General features: G+C 47.5%; 1 protein-coding gene across 1 annotated transcript; it reads left to right on the forward strand.

Moving 5' to 3' along the window:
- Positions 1 to 5,915: 5,915 nt before the first annotated feature.
- Positions 5,916 to 18,302, forward strand: LOC122377014. The gene is made up of 2 exons (XM_043356982.1): positions 5,916 to 6,784; positions 16,462 to 18,302. The coding sequence occupies exons 1-2, from the start codon at positions 6,554 to 6,556 to the stop codon at positions 16,618 to 16,620; spliced, it is 390 nt and encodes a 129-aa protein (XP_043212917.1). The 5' UTR covers positions 5,916 to 6,553; the 3' UTR covers positions 16,621 to 18,302.

Consider the following 18,302-nt stretch of genomic DNA (forward strand, 5'->3'; position numbering starts at 1 on the left):
CACGAACGCTATTCAGACACTCTCAAACATCGAATGTAGTAAAATGGACACACTGAACCGGAAATGGCAACTGTGACCCCTCGTTATGTCCCCGAGGTCATCTCAGGTCACGAACAGAATCTAACAGTTTTTCGCTAATAACTTCTGATAGAGACGTGCTAGCGCTGAAAACGCCTTAGATGTGTTCGGCTCGACGTTGCGGATCGACTGATATGCAACATGACCTTTTCCGGGCAGGTCATGACCTTTACATGAGGTCAAATTTTCAAGTTGACCTTTCAAGGTCAAATTATAGTTCATTCGACGCGTCTCGACGAGAGGAACACGATGGTGGCAAAAAAATGTCGTGGCTCTTTTGAGTCAAAAGTTATTGCCGAAAAAACGTTTTTCGTAAAAACGGCTATTTTTGGAGTTTTTGCCCTCTGGAGGCTAAACCGTTGACCTGAGGTCAAATCTGAGAACATAACTTAGAAAGGTCTGTAAAAGGGCTATCGAATGCGCTTTTCTGCGGCGTTCCCAGCAAACATACCCACATGGGTCCCATATGGGGTGAATATGGGCCAGATTGGCCCACGTGGGACATGGGCTACAGATGGGCTACCCATATGGGCCCCATATGGGATAAAAATGGGCCAGGTGGGCCAAACGCATGTGGGCTGGAGATGGGCATCCCATGTGGGTCCCATATGGATCACCCATGTGGGCCCATTTAAGTTACTCCAAGTGCGTAAAAGCAAAAAAGGTGGCTGTTGTTCATGTGTATTTTGGACTCCAAGTATAGCAAATTCATACATGATGCCATATGAGGTCAATGTAGGCTGGCCCATATGGGTCCCATGTGGGCGCCGCGTGGGTCCCATATGGGGCCTACGTGGGCTGACCCATATGGGTCCCACGTGTCACCCACTGCCATTCCCATGTGGGGCCCATATGGAAGAGGTGGGGGCCCATGTCGGCCCCATATGGGAACCATGTGGGCATGTTTGCTGGGTTGTAGCTTTATCGGTTCCCGAGATAGTTGGCAGTTTCCAAAATGTTGAAATAGTGGACATTTGACCTTTGGTGACCTCTGGTGACCTGGCCTTTGACCTGACCCAAAAAATGACCGAAGAGTCTTCCTCCTTATTTTGGACGTTCTTTCGATTGCCGCTTACCGCGTGTCGCTACGTGGCCCAGGAGCCGAGTTAGAAGGGGGGTGTTAAGACACCCCCCGGTCCGGCGCGGAATCTCAGAGCACCGGCCCGGCGTGGGCTAATTTTGGGGGTCAAAATCCCAAAACTTTGACAATACGAGACAGCAACTGTGTAGCGCCGCCTGTTGTCTACATCACCATATAAAGAACTTTGAAATTACTTGGTAACTGTAGCTTTTGTGAGCGTTTCAAAATTTCAAGTTTTTTGCTCATTTTTGCTCGAACGTGACCTCAGTTTGACCTTAACCCGGCAGGCGGTGGGCCTACCAGCCACCTTCCGCGCGGTGGGGGGGGGGGCACTTTTTTGCCCCCCCCCCGTATCTCCGAAACTACTGGACGGATCCGGAAAATTCAAACGGCGTTCGATAGCCCTGTCAAATTTGTTGAAGGAAACCAAATTTCATTGACCTCGGGGTCACCGATGACGTCACAGGTCAGGTCAAAGATAAAATGTTTCACCGTTCACGGGGCTTCTAGGGAAAGCGCTATAACACCAAGTAAAACGCATTTTGTCGAAAATCAGCGATAAGGCGTCAGTTGTCTAGTACATATGTTGCTATTAGAGGTCACTGGTCATACCAGGTCAGGTCACAGGTCAGGTCACCAAAGGTCACCAAGGGTCACCACATGAGCCCAACTTTACTAAGGTTATGCGATGCACGTTTTATGGCCAGTTTTTCATTTCCAACTCAATGGTGTTGGTTATAAGACCATCAGGTATGGTTTAGGTCACTTTCTGGTGGAGGTCAGGTCAACGTCAGGTCAAGAAAGGTCAAATTTCAAAGTTGATATTTTGCATAAAATGGGTATCAATTCGATGCAGCTCGTCACGGAGAGTCTAATGGTGGTCATTGTTTTGCGCTACAAGGTCTAGAATTGCTAAAAAATTGAGTTTGAAAATTTGACGTAATCAATTTTGAACAGTTTTTTCGCTATAACTTGGCCAAAAAAAGAGGTATCGATCTCAAATTTGGTATGTAGATAGAAGGCGGTAGGGGCTATCACATATATTCCGTTTTTTTCGAAATAATTTTTTTTTTTGATTTTTTGGCTATTATATCAAAAAATCTATTTTTTTATTTTTGAGGGTCAAAATCAAAAAAACATCGAAAAACCGAAATGGCAGTTTTGTAGCCCTTTTAGTTCTACACCTGTTATGTCTGAAACATTTTTCTGTATCTCTAAAGCTGTAGGCCTGACAGCTCTTCCCGCGAAACCTTTTTTTGGGGTCGAAAATGGCAAAAATGACGTCACTCTGACGTCATCAGCGGCCAACCTATCATAGCCTTTGTGAAAATTTTTGGTCACCATGTGCGCTAGCTGCTCCCAGGAGGGTACTGAAAGTTTGGTGACGATCGGCGCAGCGGTTCTCGAGATATATCGAAAAAACTAAGGGGGGGGGGGCAAAAAATGATCCCCCACTGCCTGGAAGGTTAAACCGCGCCCAGATGGGGGGCATTTTGCCCCCCTGTGGTTTTTCTTAAATAGCGAAAAAAACGGCGGCGCGCTGCGCCTCCAAATTTTGGGTACCTTACCGGGCATCAATTTGACACCTTCACACAAAATTTCAAGTCACAGGTCACCTCAGGTCAGGAGTTATTGAGGTCAAACTGAGGTCATGTTCGAGTAAAAATGAGCAAAAAACATGACATCTTGAAACGCTCACCAATTCTAGAGTTAAGAAGCAATTTTAAAGTTCTTTATGTGGTTGTGTAGAGAAATAACGGCGCTACAAAACTGCTATCTCGGATTTTCGAAATTTTGGGATTTTGCCCCCCAAAAATAAAAAAAATGATTTTTTTAGAAAAACTCAAAAAAATTCCAATTTTTTTTTCGAATTTCGAAAAAACCGGAATATATGTGATAGTCCCTGCGCTCTTTGATATACATACCAAATTTTAGATCGATACCTCTTTTTTTGGCCAAGTTATAGCGAAAAAAAACTGTTAAAAACTGATGACGTCAAATTTTTGAACTCAATTTTTAGCAATTCGAGACCTCATAGCGCAAAACGGAGACCACCATTGAACTCCCCGCGACGAGCTGCATCGAATCGATGCCCATTTTATGCAAAAATATCAACTTTGAAATTTGACCTAATTTGACCTGACCTTGACCTGACCTTGACCTGACCTTGACGAAAACGTAACCTAAGCTGGCCCAAAAGTCTGCCTGACCCACATAGTCGCATTTGTCATGTAAAATGGACCATAAAACATGCATCACTCGACACTTTCATATTGTGACCCCCCAGTGACCGGACCTCTATGACCTGACCTGGTATCAGTGACCTCAAATAGCAAAATATGTGTTTGAAGAACATTTCCCCATCGATGATTTTCAATGAAATGCATTTAACTCGATTTTACAACGCATTTCTTGAAATGCCTGTAAACGGTGAAAATTCGACCTTTGACCTGACCTGTGACGTCATCGGTTTGACCGAGGTCAATGAAATTGGGTCACAAGGTAGTTCCCCGTTGGGGCTATCCAACGCCGTTTACCGCTTGTCGCTATGTTGCGTGGTTCTCGAGATCTTAGGGGGGGGGCCAAAATGGCCCCCCCATCAGACCGCGTTGCTCGGCAGACCCCATCAGGGCGCGGGTTAATGAGTCCTGACCTAAGGCATGATATAAGTCCTGAAATTTCGTGTGAAGGTGTCAAATGGATGCCCGGGAAGGTACTGAAAGTTTGGCGTTTTTTTGCTATTCAGGAAAAAACACAGGGGGGGGGGCATATTGCCACCCCCCCCCCCCCCCAGCGGGGCGAGGGTTGATTACGAATAACACCGCGATCTCATCGCCATCGAATATCGATAGGCCACGACCGTTCTTTTCCACATTTCTGCCTCGCTGTGGACGACCATGGCATCCATCCATCCATCCTCCCTCTCCCTCCACCCGCCGCCCTCCCTCTCTCTCTCTCTCTCTCTCTCTCTCTCTCTCTCTCTCTCTCTCTCTCTCTCTATCTCTCTCTTTTTTTTTCTCCTTCTCCAGCGATCTGATACCGTCTCAAACCGGCTCAAACCGGCTCTGGCGACACATCTACAGACGGCACTACCAGCCCACACACATACATACATACACACACGCACACACACGCAGGCACGCATAAAGTCGTCCCACGTGGCGGTCCTGCCCGTCTAGCCGGGGCAGCGATAATGAAGACGTGTTATCGCGGGAGTAGGCGCAACCAGCGCACGTGTGAGTGATACCAACCTGAAAGCCAGTGTTTTCACTATGAGCGACTTTTAGTGCCGGTCGCTGGAACGCTGGCTTATTGATGTAGAGTTAAAAGCCAGGCTGTTTGGGAAATATGCGGTTTTGCGCAGATAACAGTGGTAATGGACAGCCTGGTAGCTACGTTGATTGCGTGGCAGCATGCTCCTGTCAATCGGCTACTTATGTGAGCGAGGTGATGCAGCATAAGTACTAGCTCTTACCAGTAATCTTGGATTTAGGCCTGGTTACCAATAACACTGCTAAGAGCAGTATGTAGTAGCTTAGGATTCCGCTACGGCTAAAGGATCTAGTTTTAGGCCTGCTGTTCATTGTAATTTTTTCCTTCTCTAAGCTGTGCATTGAGTCAGCATGGCGCTTTCGCTGGCTTCGTGCGCTATTGTTAGTTTTCACTTTTTAAGTTTTATATATGTAGGATGGGGCGGTTTAGTCCGTTGTTATCGATGGGACAGTTTAGTTCGTTGTTATGCTATGTATGATAGGGCGGTTAAGTCTGTTGTTATGCTATGTAGGTTGGGGCGGTTTAGTCCGATGTAATACCATGTAGGATGGGGCGGTTTAGTCCGATGTAATACCATGTAGGATGGGGCGGTTTAGTCCGATGTAATACCATGTAGGATGGGGCGGTTTAGTCCGATGTAATACCATGTAGGATGGGGCGGTTTAGTCCGATGTAATACCATGTAGGATGGGGCGGTTTAGTCCGATGTAATACCATGTAGGATGGGGCGGTTTAGTCCGTTGTAATGCTATGTAGGATGGGGCGGTTTAGTCCGTTGTAATGCTATGTATGATAGGGCGGTTTAGTCCGTTGTAATGCTATGTAGGATTGGGTGATTTAGTCCGTTGTTATGCTATTATAGTCACCGAATCAATCAGAAGTAAGACTCTCATGGATTTCAGTGGGTATCTTCATATCGAACAGGAGCCACTTGTCTGCGGGGGAAGATGACAGCTATCTATTGAAGGGCTAGGAGTAATTCGCTTTCCTTTAGATATTGAATGAAAATAATAGGTAGTTGGGTATCAATCGCCGCCATCTGGTACTGACAAAAACTACCGGGCAGACGGAAAAGATCACGACGCGAAACATCGCTTGATTACGACGGCGACGTGAGACGGACACGATCAGCCCTGATCAGTTAGTCATAATCACCAATTAAACTACATGTTTCAGCAATGTCACCTCATACATGGCTAATGTATATTTAGAGCCAAATTATGTTGAACACTTTTGTAAAAGCCAGCTGAACAATGCCGTTCGCCCGGACAGCTCAAATTGCCGACATTCTCCCGTCGCTCCCTCGATCACCTCGTGAATCTGTCATGACACACGTGACCCACCGGCATATCGGCGCTCCCTTTGTGCTTTTTCGTCACGTGACCGGACGGCGGCGGCCGCCGGCGGGTGTCACGTGACCTTCAGTGACGGCCGCCGGTGGTGTCACGTGACCTCCACTCTGCGGGCCGGGCGGGCGGCGGACGGCCGGAGTGGAGCGGACTAGCTTCAGTCGCATTCCAGTGCGGTGCGCCGCTGCGCCTGCTACCGTGGATAGATAGCACCCGCGTGGAGCCGCTACCGTCGGCCGATCGTGTAGACACTGTGGCTGCTGTAGCGACTGCTGTACAGCAGCAGTGCTTACATTTCCGCATCACCGTGACCGACTGCGGCTACCGCCGGCGAGGGCTACGTATAATTGGCAGACTACACAGAAAAGCTGCGATCAAACCGTCAGCTGAAGAACTTGAGCTCACACCGCCAAAACAGCAAGTGGCAGACATTCTGTGACTGAGCTCATTGGCATCAGTGGTCTGGTGGATATAATAATTGCCCAGTAACTGACGGCAGCAGCAGCAACGTTCTCACCAAAAGAAGCAAGCGGCAGTATCAGTAGCCAGTTCAGTGGGAGCAGCAGCAACAACAGAAGTAATAGCAGCTGAAGCTAGCAGCAAGGAACCCTCGGCTGCAGCAATAGCCCCAAGGAAACCAAGCAGCCACAGCAGCAGCAACGCCCACAGCAATAGAAGCAGCTGTTAGTTTCAGTAGCCAGCAGCAGCAGCAGCAGAAGCTGCAGAAGCAGCAGCTAATTTCGGCGGCAGTGATCTCCAACATTACCACACCATGCTGCGCGTGCCCACCCTGCCGCTGCGGCAGCGCTCAGCCGGCGATCTTCCCAGCATCCCCGAGAACAGCGAGTCAACGGAGCGGAGTCAGAGTCGACCGGTGCTGAGTCGGAGTCACGGAGACGTGAGTCGACTCCAGCCGCCGGCTCAGACTCACGGAGGAGCGACTCCAGAGAGCGGGGGACTGAGTCGGCCCGGCTCGGCCGAGTTCCTCTCACCAATACTGCCGGTAAGATATCTCAGTTCCTCTCGCCAATACTGCCGGTAAGAGATGGCTCAGTTTCTCACCAATACTGCCGGGAAGCTCCCTCAGCTTCTCACCAATACTGCCGGTAAGATATATCAGTTCCTCTCACCAATACTGCCGGTAAGATATCTCAGTTTCTCACCAATGCTGCCGGTAAGAGATGGCTCAGTTTCTCACCAATATTACCGGTTAGAGATGGCTCAGTTTCTCACCAATACTGCCGGTAAGACACCTCAGCTTCTCACCAATACTGTCGGTAAGACACCTCAGCTTCTCACCAATACTGTCGGTAAGACACCTCAGCTTCTCACCAATACTGTCGGTAAGACACCTCAGCTTCTCACCAATAATGCCGGTAAGACACCTCAGTTTCTCACCAATACTGCCAGGAAGATCCCTAAGCTTCTCACCAATACTGCCAGTAAGATATGGCTCAGTTTCTCACCAATACTGCTGGTAAGATCCCTCAGCTTCTCACCAATACTGCCAGCAAGATATCTCAGTTCCTCTCACCAATACTGCCGGTAAGATATCTCAGTTCCTCTCATCAATACTGCCGGTAAGATATCTCAGTTTCTCACCAATGCTGCCGGTAAGAGATGGCTCAGTTTCTCACCAATATTACCGGTTAGAGATGGCTCAGTTTCTCACCAATACTGCCGGTAAGACACCTCAGCTTCTCACCAATACTGCCGGTAAGATATCTCAGTTCCTCTCACCAATACTGCCGGTAAGACACCTCAGCTTCTCACCAATACTGCCGGTATGAGATGGCTCAGTTTCTCACCAATGCTGCCTGTAAGAGATGACGCAGTTTCTCACCAATATTGCCAATTAGAGATGGCTCAGTTTCTCACCAATATTGTCGGTTAGAGATGGTTCAGTTTCTCACCAATATTACCGGTTAGAGCTGGAACAGTTTCTCACCAATATTACCGGTAAGACACCTCAGTTTATCACAAATACTGTCGGTAAAATATGACTCAGCTTCTCACCAATACTGCCAGTAAGAGATGGCTCACGAATAGCGTAATTCAGAACACCACAAGTCAACATTTCGGGCACAGTAAGGGCAGTATTGTACGGAATTGTTGATAAACCATATGTCGTATCATATTCCACACCTCAGGCATAAGGTCTTGATATTACGTCTCTCCTCAAGTATAAGTTTTTCCCCGTCATTATTGCCCTAGTGTTTTATTGACCTTTATCTGCCTTTACATCGTCGTATACCACAGTTTGTTTTTCCGCGGCATGTCTGCTGCTTTATGCAGTTGCACCAACAGCGTCATTGTGCACGTAACGCGCCATTCTGATCGGTGACAAACGTGACAGGCTAGCAGTGCCAGATGTGAGCTTATCGGTCAACAATCGCACCTGCCGACTGCGCCAGCGGCGGTGCACATTTTCACACTGCACGCTGAGTAGGTAGTGCGGAGTGGTGAGCAGCTTGCAGACGATATGACAATGGAAAGTTAGTCGAGTAATATTATGTAGGTAATGACTAACACTGGGTTAGGTGCTTTGAAATGTAATGGTTGAAAAACTTTTACTGCTTGTTTGCACCAAGTGTTCAGGTTCAGGTTACTTTCAATTCAAGCAGTGTTTATCTGGTCTGCTGCTAAATGAGCTCTCCTCTCCTTTGTTCTTTTCCTAATCTTGTTCAATGTCTCTGCATGTGGGGTTGAATTGTCGCTATTGTTTGGTATATATGAATTACCTACTTAGGTAAAGTTCTCATAACTAGTGCAATGTGCATGTTTCAGCTTGTCCGACAATTCATTCACACAAATCTTAACTACTGTTTACTTATATGACAAAGATTCATTTCAGTTAAATTTGCCTGCCGCAGACCTAGCATCCACTTTGAGTTAGACACTCTGCAATGGCGTTACAATCCGTGTGGCAGTCAATCGGTGCGATCAGCGACACGTTTAAACATACCGACCTCTGACTTCCGATCAATGGCCTCTGACCTCTCAGCAACTGTCCTTTGACCTTTCCGTTTGCCACTGTCCTGATTTGTGATTTGTCGCTCGTTAATCTCGACAGTAAAGGAGGGCGTAAACAGCATGATTTGTAACCACCCAGTGGCAAGGGTATCAGTAACCCAGTGACAAGGGTATCAATAACCCAGTGACAAGAGTATCAGTACCATCTATGCGCATTCCGAATAGCTGACAATTTCGCAATGCAACACAAGTGTCAAATAGCAGGACAATCACTTACGTTGAACAGAGATTTAGCAGGGGTCAAGTACGACCGTATTGTTGTCAAATCCGTGCACTTTGAACAGAACACACTCGATTGCGAGGGATTGCAATGACGTGTAAAACAAAGAAACAACTACTCCGTTCGTCTAATACTCTTTTTGTTGTCCATTTTGTAATTTCTTTATTTGGTAGTGTCTGGTTACGAGCGAGCGAGCGCAGCGAGCGAAGCGAGTCTTTTCAATATAACGGAAAAATCTCAGTATGAGCGGCCCGGCCCGGCCCGGCCCGGCCTGTAACGCTTTTGAGAGGCTTATATCTCAGCAACCGCTGGACCGATTGGTCTGCGATCTTTTTTGTTGGGTAGCCCCATCCCTTTTACCCCGTAATTGACTACTTGTGATACATCTAAGTCACCGTCGTGGCACGTGCCACGTGAAAAGTCAAGGGTGTTCAAGCTGTTTTGCAAAAGTAGTGATTTTGAGAGGCCCATATCTCAGTAGCGGCTTGAGCGATTGTCTTGCGGTAATTTTTATAGGTTAGCTGCATCCCTTCTACCAAAGGTCGGATACTCTCGATGCATGTGGGTCACCCCCAGTGCACGTGCAAAATACAACAATAAGGGGTGTCAAATTTGTTCCCATTTCAGTAACTCGGTAATTACTGGGGCGATTTCGCTGAAACTTGGCATACAGGTAGGCACCCACCAGGCAATGCATTCCCATGTGTTGCGGTTAGGGTGCTACTGCACGTGCGCACGTGCAGGGGGCGTTTCCAGATCTCGAGAAAGGCTGGGCCGATTGCGCTCAAAGTTGGTACACGGTTGGGGACCGGTTAGCAGGGTGCCGTGCAAAAATTATTTTGGACCCCGTTTGCACGTGCGCACGTGCAGAATGCCGCTTCCAGATCTCAGGAACGGCTGGGCCGATTGCGTTCAAATTTGGCACACCGCTAGCGACCGGTTAGAAGGGTGCTTTGCACAAGCCCGTTGGAACTATCCTCTCGCCCTTCTGCACGTGCAGGGCTCACTCTCTCGCTCGCTCGTTCTTCGCCCAAAAGGCGTTTTACTGGTATTTACAGTCCATGCTCTTTACCATCCGCCTTTTATCTGTGAAAAGTCCGGTAGAATCAACTTGACAGCATCAACATTGAACGGTATGAGTGCACAACTACTGGGCATTCCATTCTTACTCATTCCAATACAGGCGCAGCGCTTAACCCGCGCACCGACGGGGGTCTGCGCCAACTTAGTACCGACGGGGGGGGGGGCGGATGACCGCCCCCCCTGAGATCTCGAGAACGAAGCAAGATAGCGACAAGCGGTAAACGGCATCGGATACGCACGGACAAGGTCTACAATTTTTACTAAGGTCATTTTCAGGTCAGGTCAAAGATGACGTCACAGGGGTCGAAAAAGTCAAAATGGCGGCGCTAGATATGGAGAGGGTTTTTCTCGAATAACTTTCGAAGTAGTCAAGATAGGAACAAACTAAGGGCATCATCGTGATCCTCTCGTCAATCCGCATCGAATGATATATATGTTGACCTCGAAAGGTCAAGGTCAAAGGTTGACCTCAGGTCACGTGACCTCGAGGTCATCATGTACATCATTCGATGCGTCTTGACGAGCTGAACACAATGAGACCATCCGCGCGGCTGTATCTTGTTCCTGTAAGGAGTTATTGGCAAAAAACCTTTGGTGACCTTTGATGACGTCACATGACCTTACAGCTGCCCAACAGCAAAACAGACCTCAAGGTAGTGAAGGTTGATCGTATGTGAAGTCATGTATGGTATATGGGGCCATTCCGACCCGTTTTAGTGGTAAAAACAGGGAGTTGATTTTTCCCCCATTGACTTATAATGGGGAGGTCGCGAAATTGACCTGACCTTAGGTCACCGACATCAAAATTCCGAGATATACAAATTGTAGCTACTAATGACCTAATAACATCCTGCAACTTTCAAAGGCCTCCGACATCTACTGTAGCTCTGGCACGGTGACAAAGTTGCAAAAAAGTGACTTGAGGTTGGGTCATTCAAAGTGACCTGGTGACCTGACCTTAAAAGTTAGGAGGTTCAAACTTGCACACCATGTGTAAAATTGATGAGAGAATAGTCATACCAAATTTCGCGGCGCTACGCGCCGCGGTTTTCCCGCTATCCGCGAAAAACCTCAGGGGGGGCGGATATCCGCCCCCCCCCCGTCGGTGCGCGGGTTAACACCAAGTTCTGATCATTGACTGAGTCACTGAGTTTTCCAGCTGTGTGGTTTCCATCCCTACCCTATGTAAACCACCCCGGGGCGCAGAGGAGTGATCTCCACCCGGTGTGCTACCTAGAACGATGCATTTCATTTTGTATGCAAATTTGACGACGAATATCGTTTGCACATGCAGGCTCACGTCATCACCAGGTCATAACACCAGCGGTGAATCATTTTATACACGGCGATTGTATGCTTGCCACTACCTGACGCGAATGGTTCTGGGTAAAGGTGGTAGGGGTGGGGGCAGAATGAAGGTGCTATTTTTGGGGTGGTGTTTCACCGGTGATAGCAGCACGCTGCTATCACACGTGTCAAATTGGGTTTCCATGGAGACGCAAACAAGCCCATTGCTCCAACACTACCACAAGTGTGACGTCAGCTCGCGAAATGGAATAGCAGCGTGCTGCTATCACCGGTGAACCACCACCGAGAGGAGACCCATTGCTGAAGTGAACCTCACCGCATGGGACATCATGTATCCTAGCAAATGCAGCGATCCGTGTTGTACACATACAACACATCCACAAATATAATATGATAATGGATATCAACCACTGTGTTGCTGCCCCCCCTTCCAGCTGAGAGCTGATTCCACTGCAATATCTCGCGGCGTCTTTCCCAGTGGTGTCACGAACTAGATAATCACGGTCGGTGAGGTGGCGTGGGTAACACGTAGCCACTACCTTGGTATTGCGAGCTGTCACGTTACCAGTCACCCTACCACGTACTGAGTTTGTAGCTGCTCTGTGCGGGAACATGGCGTAAAGATTCACCCTACCGCGTACTGAGTAGCAGACATGTGCATGGATCCGAGTGGTGGATCTATGATCTCAGTGGATCTCAAGGCAAATTGCAGGTTCGGATCTATGATCCCACCGAATCCGGCGTGAAAAATTTATACTGGATCTATGATCTCACAGGATCTGACGATAAACCAAGAACATGGATCTATGATCTGAGTGGATCCCCTCATGCACAATATTTGAAACCAGGTTTCCAAGTGTTGCTATGTCAATAAGTCCCATAAAACTATTTATCACATAAAATCATTAAATAAGAACGTTCGTGAATTGCAACGAGTGCTCTTTTGGGATTTCTGTGTTAACCAAAAATAAGTGATCTATGATCCCACTGGATCTCAAGCAAAAATACTAGACTCGAATATATGATCCCTACGGATCTCTCGATAAATTTTAAAGAGCTGGATCGATGATCCCGACGGATCCGAGATTAGGATCCGTGGAATCAGATCCCAGATCCATTTTGTCGGATCCATGCACATGTCTGCTGAGTAGTGAGTTTAGCTGCTATGTGCAAGAATATGTCGCCCGGTCCAGAAACTATGTAGTATGTGAGCATATGGGCTCTGGCACCGTCTTTGTCGAGTTTAACCTTCAACTCTGCATTGGTTGATGATCGTTTTATATATTCTTAATTTGACTTGCGCCTGATTTTTTTTCAACATGTAAGACATCATGAACACATTTTTTTTAAGTGATGTCATAAGAACAGCTTCGTTACTGTTGTTATTGTCTTGCTCATAGTTTGACCAGTGCAACACATGGCGCCAATGTACCGAATCAGCCCACACAAAACTGATGATCAGGCTTTCTCACTGATCATCCCTTTTGAACATAATCCCTAGTTCAACACAAACACCTCAACTTTTGGTCTATTCAAAAGGCTGTCGGTTAATGACGACTGCCTTGCAAAAGCGTCTCAGGATCAGACGCTGTCCGCTCAAGAGAGAAAACCGGGGCTGACGCACTGGCTTCCAATACGTCACGGGTCATTGGAATATTGATGGCGTCATTGGGTAACCTGTGACAGTACGAGGTCGTGCGGGAAGTCAGTGCTCGTCACCTATACCTAGTAGGTATCGGGATTCTAGAATAATTGCGTAAACGCGCTGTGAACGCCTGCCGTACTGGGATAACTATTTATGAGACAAGCTTGGATCATGCATCATGGATGCCAGGCTGTCACATCTCTCATGACAGGGAACATCTGTAGCGCTGGCTCGCAGGGCTCAGGGAAACAAACTGTACGTACAAATAGCATTGCTGCATAGCATTGTATGAATCTACATTATTCGTAGATTCCTAGCGTGTTCGAAAATGAAATGAGGGCCACAACTCACAAGTATCCTAGCGTGACGCAACATGCTAAATAAAACATGACCCTCGTGTAACGGTGCGAAGATCTCTGCCACTCGAAAGCAGTAGGTACTAAATGAATATCATGACATTGAGCTGCTCTTAAAAAAACTTCAGCTGTCTGAATTCAAACTAAGCAAACAAAGTAGAAAATGTAAAAAACATGACCTTATTTCCTCGATAATTGCCCAAACTAATGCTGTACAAATATATACTTTATTAGAAAGAATGTAATATTTCGACCACAGGTCTTTTTCAAACAGTTTCAAATGTTTGAAACTGTTTGAAAAAGACCTGTGGTCGAAATAGTTATTACATTATTTCTAGTAAAGTATATATTTGTACAGCATTAGTTTTGGCAATTATCGGGAAAATAAGGTCATGTTTTTACATGTTTTCTACTATTTATGAACATGTTCCTCGCACAAGCACTAACCTCATTAAGCAAAAAAGGCTTCAATTGTGATCTTCATTTGTTTTTGTTTTCGTTTAAGCCACATAGTGCACACTTGCCTGTGTAGACATGCAGCAGTGCATGTCCATTGTCCAGCAAGAACGAACGCAAAACTGCGATTATGCATGCCTGTTGCGACACACAGATATATTATACCGGAAGCACGTACAGCAGTTCTTCGAATCCCCCGCCGTAAGCCTGCCTTTGGACGGTGGGCCGAACTACCAGCGACGTATGCCCGACACCTTAGTTTGTATGCGTACTGCGTGTCTGCGTATCGCGCATTGCGTACGCGCTCGGCGTGGAGAGTAGCCGTTCTGAGAGCGTTCAGGGGCGGCCCTGTAACACGCATGTGTCGCCCCTGTCAGCGTGGTTGGTCCTATGCTGGGTATAAATCTGCACCGCGATGGCATTGGTGAGCCGAGCTCGCTGCAGAGAGAGGTCATCATTATGAACCGCGCAGGAGACTATTTTAGCGTGGACTATCGGGAGATTGGTGTTTTTGGAATAAAGTTCAGCGTGGGATGTTCGACTGTTGGGAGGCGCTCGGCCCACTGTCGATCTGCACTGTTCAGTGTCCACTGTCGGTCTACATTTCACTGTCGATCTGTGCTGTCCACTGCCGGTCTATAGCCCACTGTCGGTCTGCATTGTCCACTATCGGTCTATAGTCCACTGTCGATCTGCACTGTCCAGTCCACTGTCGATCTGTACTGTCCCCTGTCGATCTGCATTGTCCACTGTCGGTCTATAGTCCACTGTCGATCTGCATTGTCTCCTGTCGGTCTGCACTGTCAACTGTCCATAGTTCATTGTCATGGCGCGCCTTTGTCATGACAAGCTACAATACCTACCTCTGACGAACTGGTGTGCTAGCTAACAGCAACTTTAAACCCGCGCCCTGGTGGGGCGGGGGCTATTTTTTGCCCCCCCCCCCCTCCAGACTTTTCGATATATCTCCAGAACCGCTGCGCCGATCGTCACCAAACTTTCAGTACCCTCCCGGACATCAATTTTACACATTGTGACCAAAAATTTTTCCAAAGGCTATGATAGGTTGGCCGGAAATGACGTCAGAGTGACGTCATGTTCTGCCGTTTTCGACCCAAAAAAGGGTTTCGCGGGAAGAGCTGTCAGGCCTATAGCTTTGCAAATACAGAAAAATGATAAAGACATAAAAGCTGTAGATTGGACAGGGCTACAAAACTGGTATCTCGGATTTTTGAAATTTTTGGATTTTGAACCCCAAAAATCAAAAAATAGATTTTTTGGATATAATTATCGAAAAATCCAAAAAGTTTTTTGAATTTCGCAAAAACAGGAATATATGTGATAGTCCTTACCGCCTTCCATCCACATACCAAATTTGAGATTGATACCTCTTTTTTTGGCGAAGTTATAGCGAAAAAACTGTTCAAAATTGATGACGTCAAATTTTCAAACTCAATTTTGAGCAATTTTAGACCCCGTAGCGCAAAACAAAGACCACCATTAGATTCCCCGTGACGAGCTGCATCGAATCAATACCCATTTTATGCAAAACTATCAACTTCAAAATTTGACCTTTTTTGGCCTGACCTTGACCTGACCTTGACCTGAACTTCACCAGAAAGTGACCTAAGCCGTACCTGATAGTCTTATAACCAACACCATTGAGTTGGAAATGAAAAATTGGCCATAAAACATGTATCACACAACTTTAGTAAAGTTGGGCTCATGTGACCTGACCTGTGACCCTTGGTGACCTGACCTGTGACCTGACCTGGTATTGCCAGTGACCTCTAATAGCAACATATCTACTAGGCAACTGACGCCCTACCGCTGATTCTCGACAAAATGCGTTTTCCTCGGTGTTACAGCGCATTCCCTAGAAGACCCGTGAACGGTGAAACATTTCATCTTTGACCTGACCTGTGACGTCATCGGTGACCCCGAGGTCAATGAAATTTGGTTTCCTTCGACAAATTTGACAGGCCTTTCGAACGCCGTTTGAATTTTGCGGATCCGTCCAGTAGTTTTGGAGATACGAGGGGGGGGGGGGGGCAAAAAATAGCCCCCCCCCCCCCCACCAGGTCGCGTTATAAACAGACCCCACCAGGGCGCGGGTTAATATAATTATTTGACAGATGTGTAAAAATGCAAGTGTCAGCAAGGCCGTTCCGTCGCTCATTACGTTGTATAAAACACTTTAACTCCCTCACTCACTCACTTTAACTCCGGGGAGTTAAAGTGTTTTATACAACGTAATGAGCGACGGAACGGCCTTGCTGACACTTGCATTTTTACATAACATAACAGCAACTTGTTTACGTCGTTTCATTCGCTCATGCAGGACACCAACTCGAATCTTCTCTTTCCTTGTCCTCGTTTCACGCTTATCCCACATGAAAGTGGCATCTGTCATGTTTTCTGACAAACACCCTTTCAACTGACGTTCGAACCCTTCACTGACGTTCATGCCTTTTGTTCTCCAAGTTCGCTGATGTTGCCCCTTCACTGATGGTGCTGCTGTTGTCTGACGTAGCTGACGTCCGCCCTGTCTTCTGACGTGTTCTATCTCTTTGTTTCAGTTCGCGGAGATCCCTCCCGAGAAGGGTCTTCGCCGCTGCAGGTCCCTGCTGAGACAAGTCGCGAGAAAGGCGCGCAAAAACATTCTTCATCACAGCACGCACGACTGCTCGATACCTTCCGACTGTCGCGAACAGCTGAAACACATCTACGTCTACTGAGCGGGACGGCGTGACGTCAGTGGCTCACTGTGACGTCATTGGATCGGCAGCTGTCACGTCTTATTGGTTTGAATTGCCAGCTGTGATCAACAGACTAGGATAATAATCAAAACAAGACAGGAAGGGGAGATTCAGGCTGATTGGATTTGGAGAGACCATGACATGTGCGCGATCAGCTACATTTTTCTACGACGTCCACACATGTAATCGTATTTTGTTCTGTCTTGCATTTGTTGTGCTCGTTTCTCAGGAGTTTTGCTTGTGACAATACTCTGTGAGACTCTGACCGCGTCATCAGCGCCACACCCCCAGTGTCGCCCCCCTCCCCCTGGGCAGTATCATCGACCCCACACTGGCAGTCTCCAGCCCTCCGGGGAGCGGTCGGCCCTACAGCCCCAGTGTAGCCACCCCGCGGCCACCGGTCGGCCCGCACCACACCCCCAGTGTAGCCACCCCCGGCCTGCTCATCGGCCCCACATCCCCAGTGTCGCCGCCTCCCGGCCAGTGTAGCGGTCGGCCCTACACTGACTAGTGATGTCAATAACGGAAAATCGTGATACCGATACCAAACCAAATACCAACAATATCCATGGAAAAATACCGAAACCAAACCGACTTGGGAATATGAGAAAAATACGAACTTTTTACCATATTCTCAGCCTCTTTGACATAAGTGAGGATTCATAATACCAGCAAAATACCAAATGCACTCGCCTTGAAATACCAAATACCGAGTTGGTATCGGTTTGGTATCGGTATACCAAAAAGTTGGTCTCCGATTGACATCTCTAACACTGACAGGGTGCCGCCCCCGGCCAGTGTAGCGGTCGGTCCATTCGGCGCCCGCGTGACCCTGAAATTGGCGCGCCGGCACCCACTGCGGCGCGCTGGGACCTTCAGCGGTGTCCTGGCGGCCCATGAAGGTCTCCCAGTGGGCCCACAGTGCGCTCCGGGCGGTAGCACAACGCTGGCGTCCATATCTAGCTTCCGGAGCTGGCGGGAAGTCGGTAGGGTCTGGTGTGACGTCACTGTATGACGTTACTGTGTGTGTTACACAATGTGTGACGTCATTGGTGGTGTTTGAGTGACGTCATATAGTGTGACGGCAGTGGTGGGATTCATGTGAATGTATACTAGTGGATTCTGAAGTGTGTTGTGGACTGTAGTTGTTGCGACGGTGAATATTGATATTCAGGGAGTCATTTACATGTGAATGCTGCAGGTTCAGCTAGCAATGAACAGGGAGTGGATCTCCCCATAGAAATAGCGTGTGTTTGAGGAAGGAGAAGGACGAAAAATGTGAATTGTATGTAGACAGTGACTGAACGAGAGAGTGCATAGACTTTGTCCAATGTTAAACCAGCCAACTTGTCATTACCGTGTTGAGTGGGTCGTTGCTTCGTCAAAGCATTTTGTTGCATGCAGAAAATGGTGTCGTCTGAAAGTGGCTTGTGGTTTGCATTGTGTAATTACGTTTATACATAAGGTATTTGACAAAATATTGTTGGCTATTCTTGTACCATATCTTGTAAGGATTTATCCTTTCAAATGTCTGCTCAATTGTTTCACCTTACTCCTGTTCATTATTCCATGTAAATGCTGCTCACTACACATGTAGCACGAATGCTGATAATAGCCCCGTCCACTGTCCAGGTATTTGATAATAAAACCACAAAAATGAG

This window comes from Amphibalanus amphitrite, unplaced genomic scaffold (genome assembly GCF_019059575.1).
Source record: "Amphibalanus amphitrite isolate SeventyFive unplaced genomic scaffold, NRLGWU_Aamphi_draft 002456F_arrow, whole genome shotgun sequence".
Lineage (NCBI taxonomy): Eukaryota > Metazoa > Arthropoda > Thecostraca > Balanomorpha > Balanidae > Amphibalanus > Amphibalanus amphitrite.

What these genes read in the sequence shown, in the direction of transcription:
- LOC122377014 (XM_043356982.1), top strand. Translation starts at nt 6,554, where the DNA reads ATGCTGCGCGTGCCCACCCTGCCGCTGCGGCAGCGCTCAGCCGGCGAT. An exon ending in TCCTCTCACCAATACTGCCG is followed by an intron (nt 6,785 to 16,461) that starts GTAAGATATCTC and finishes TCTTTGTTTCAG; the next exon opens with TTCGCGGAGATCCCTCCCGA.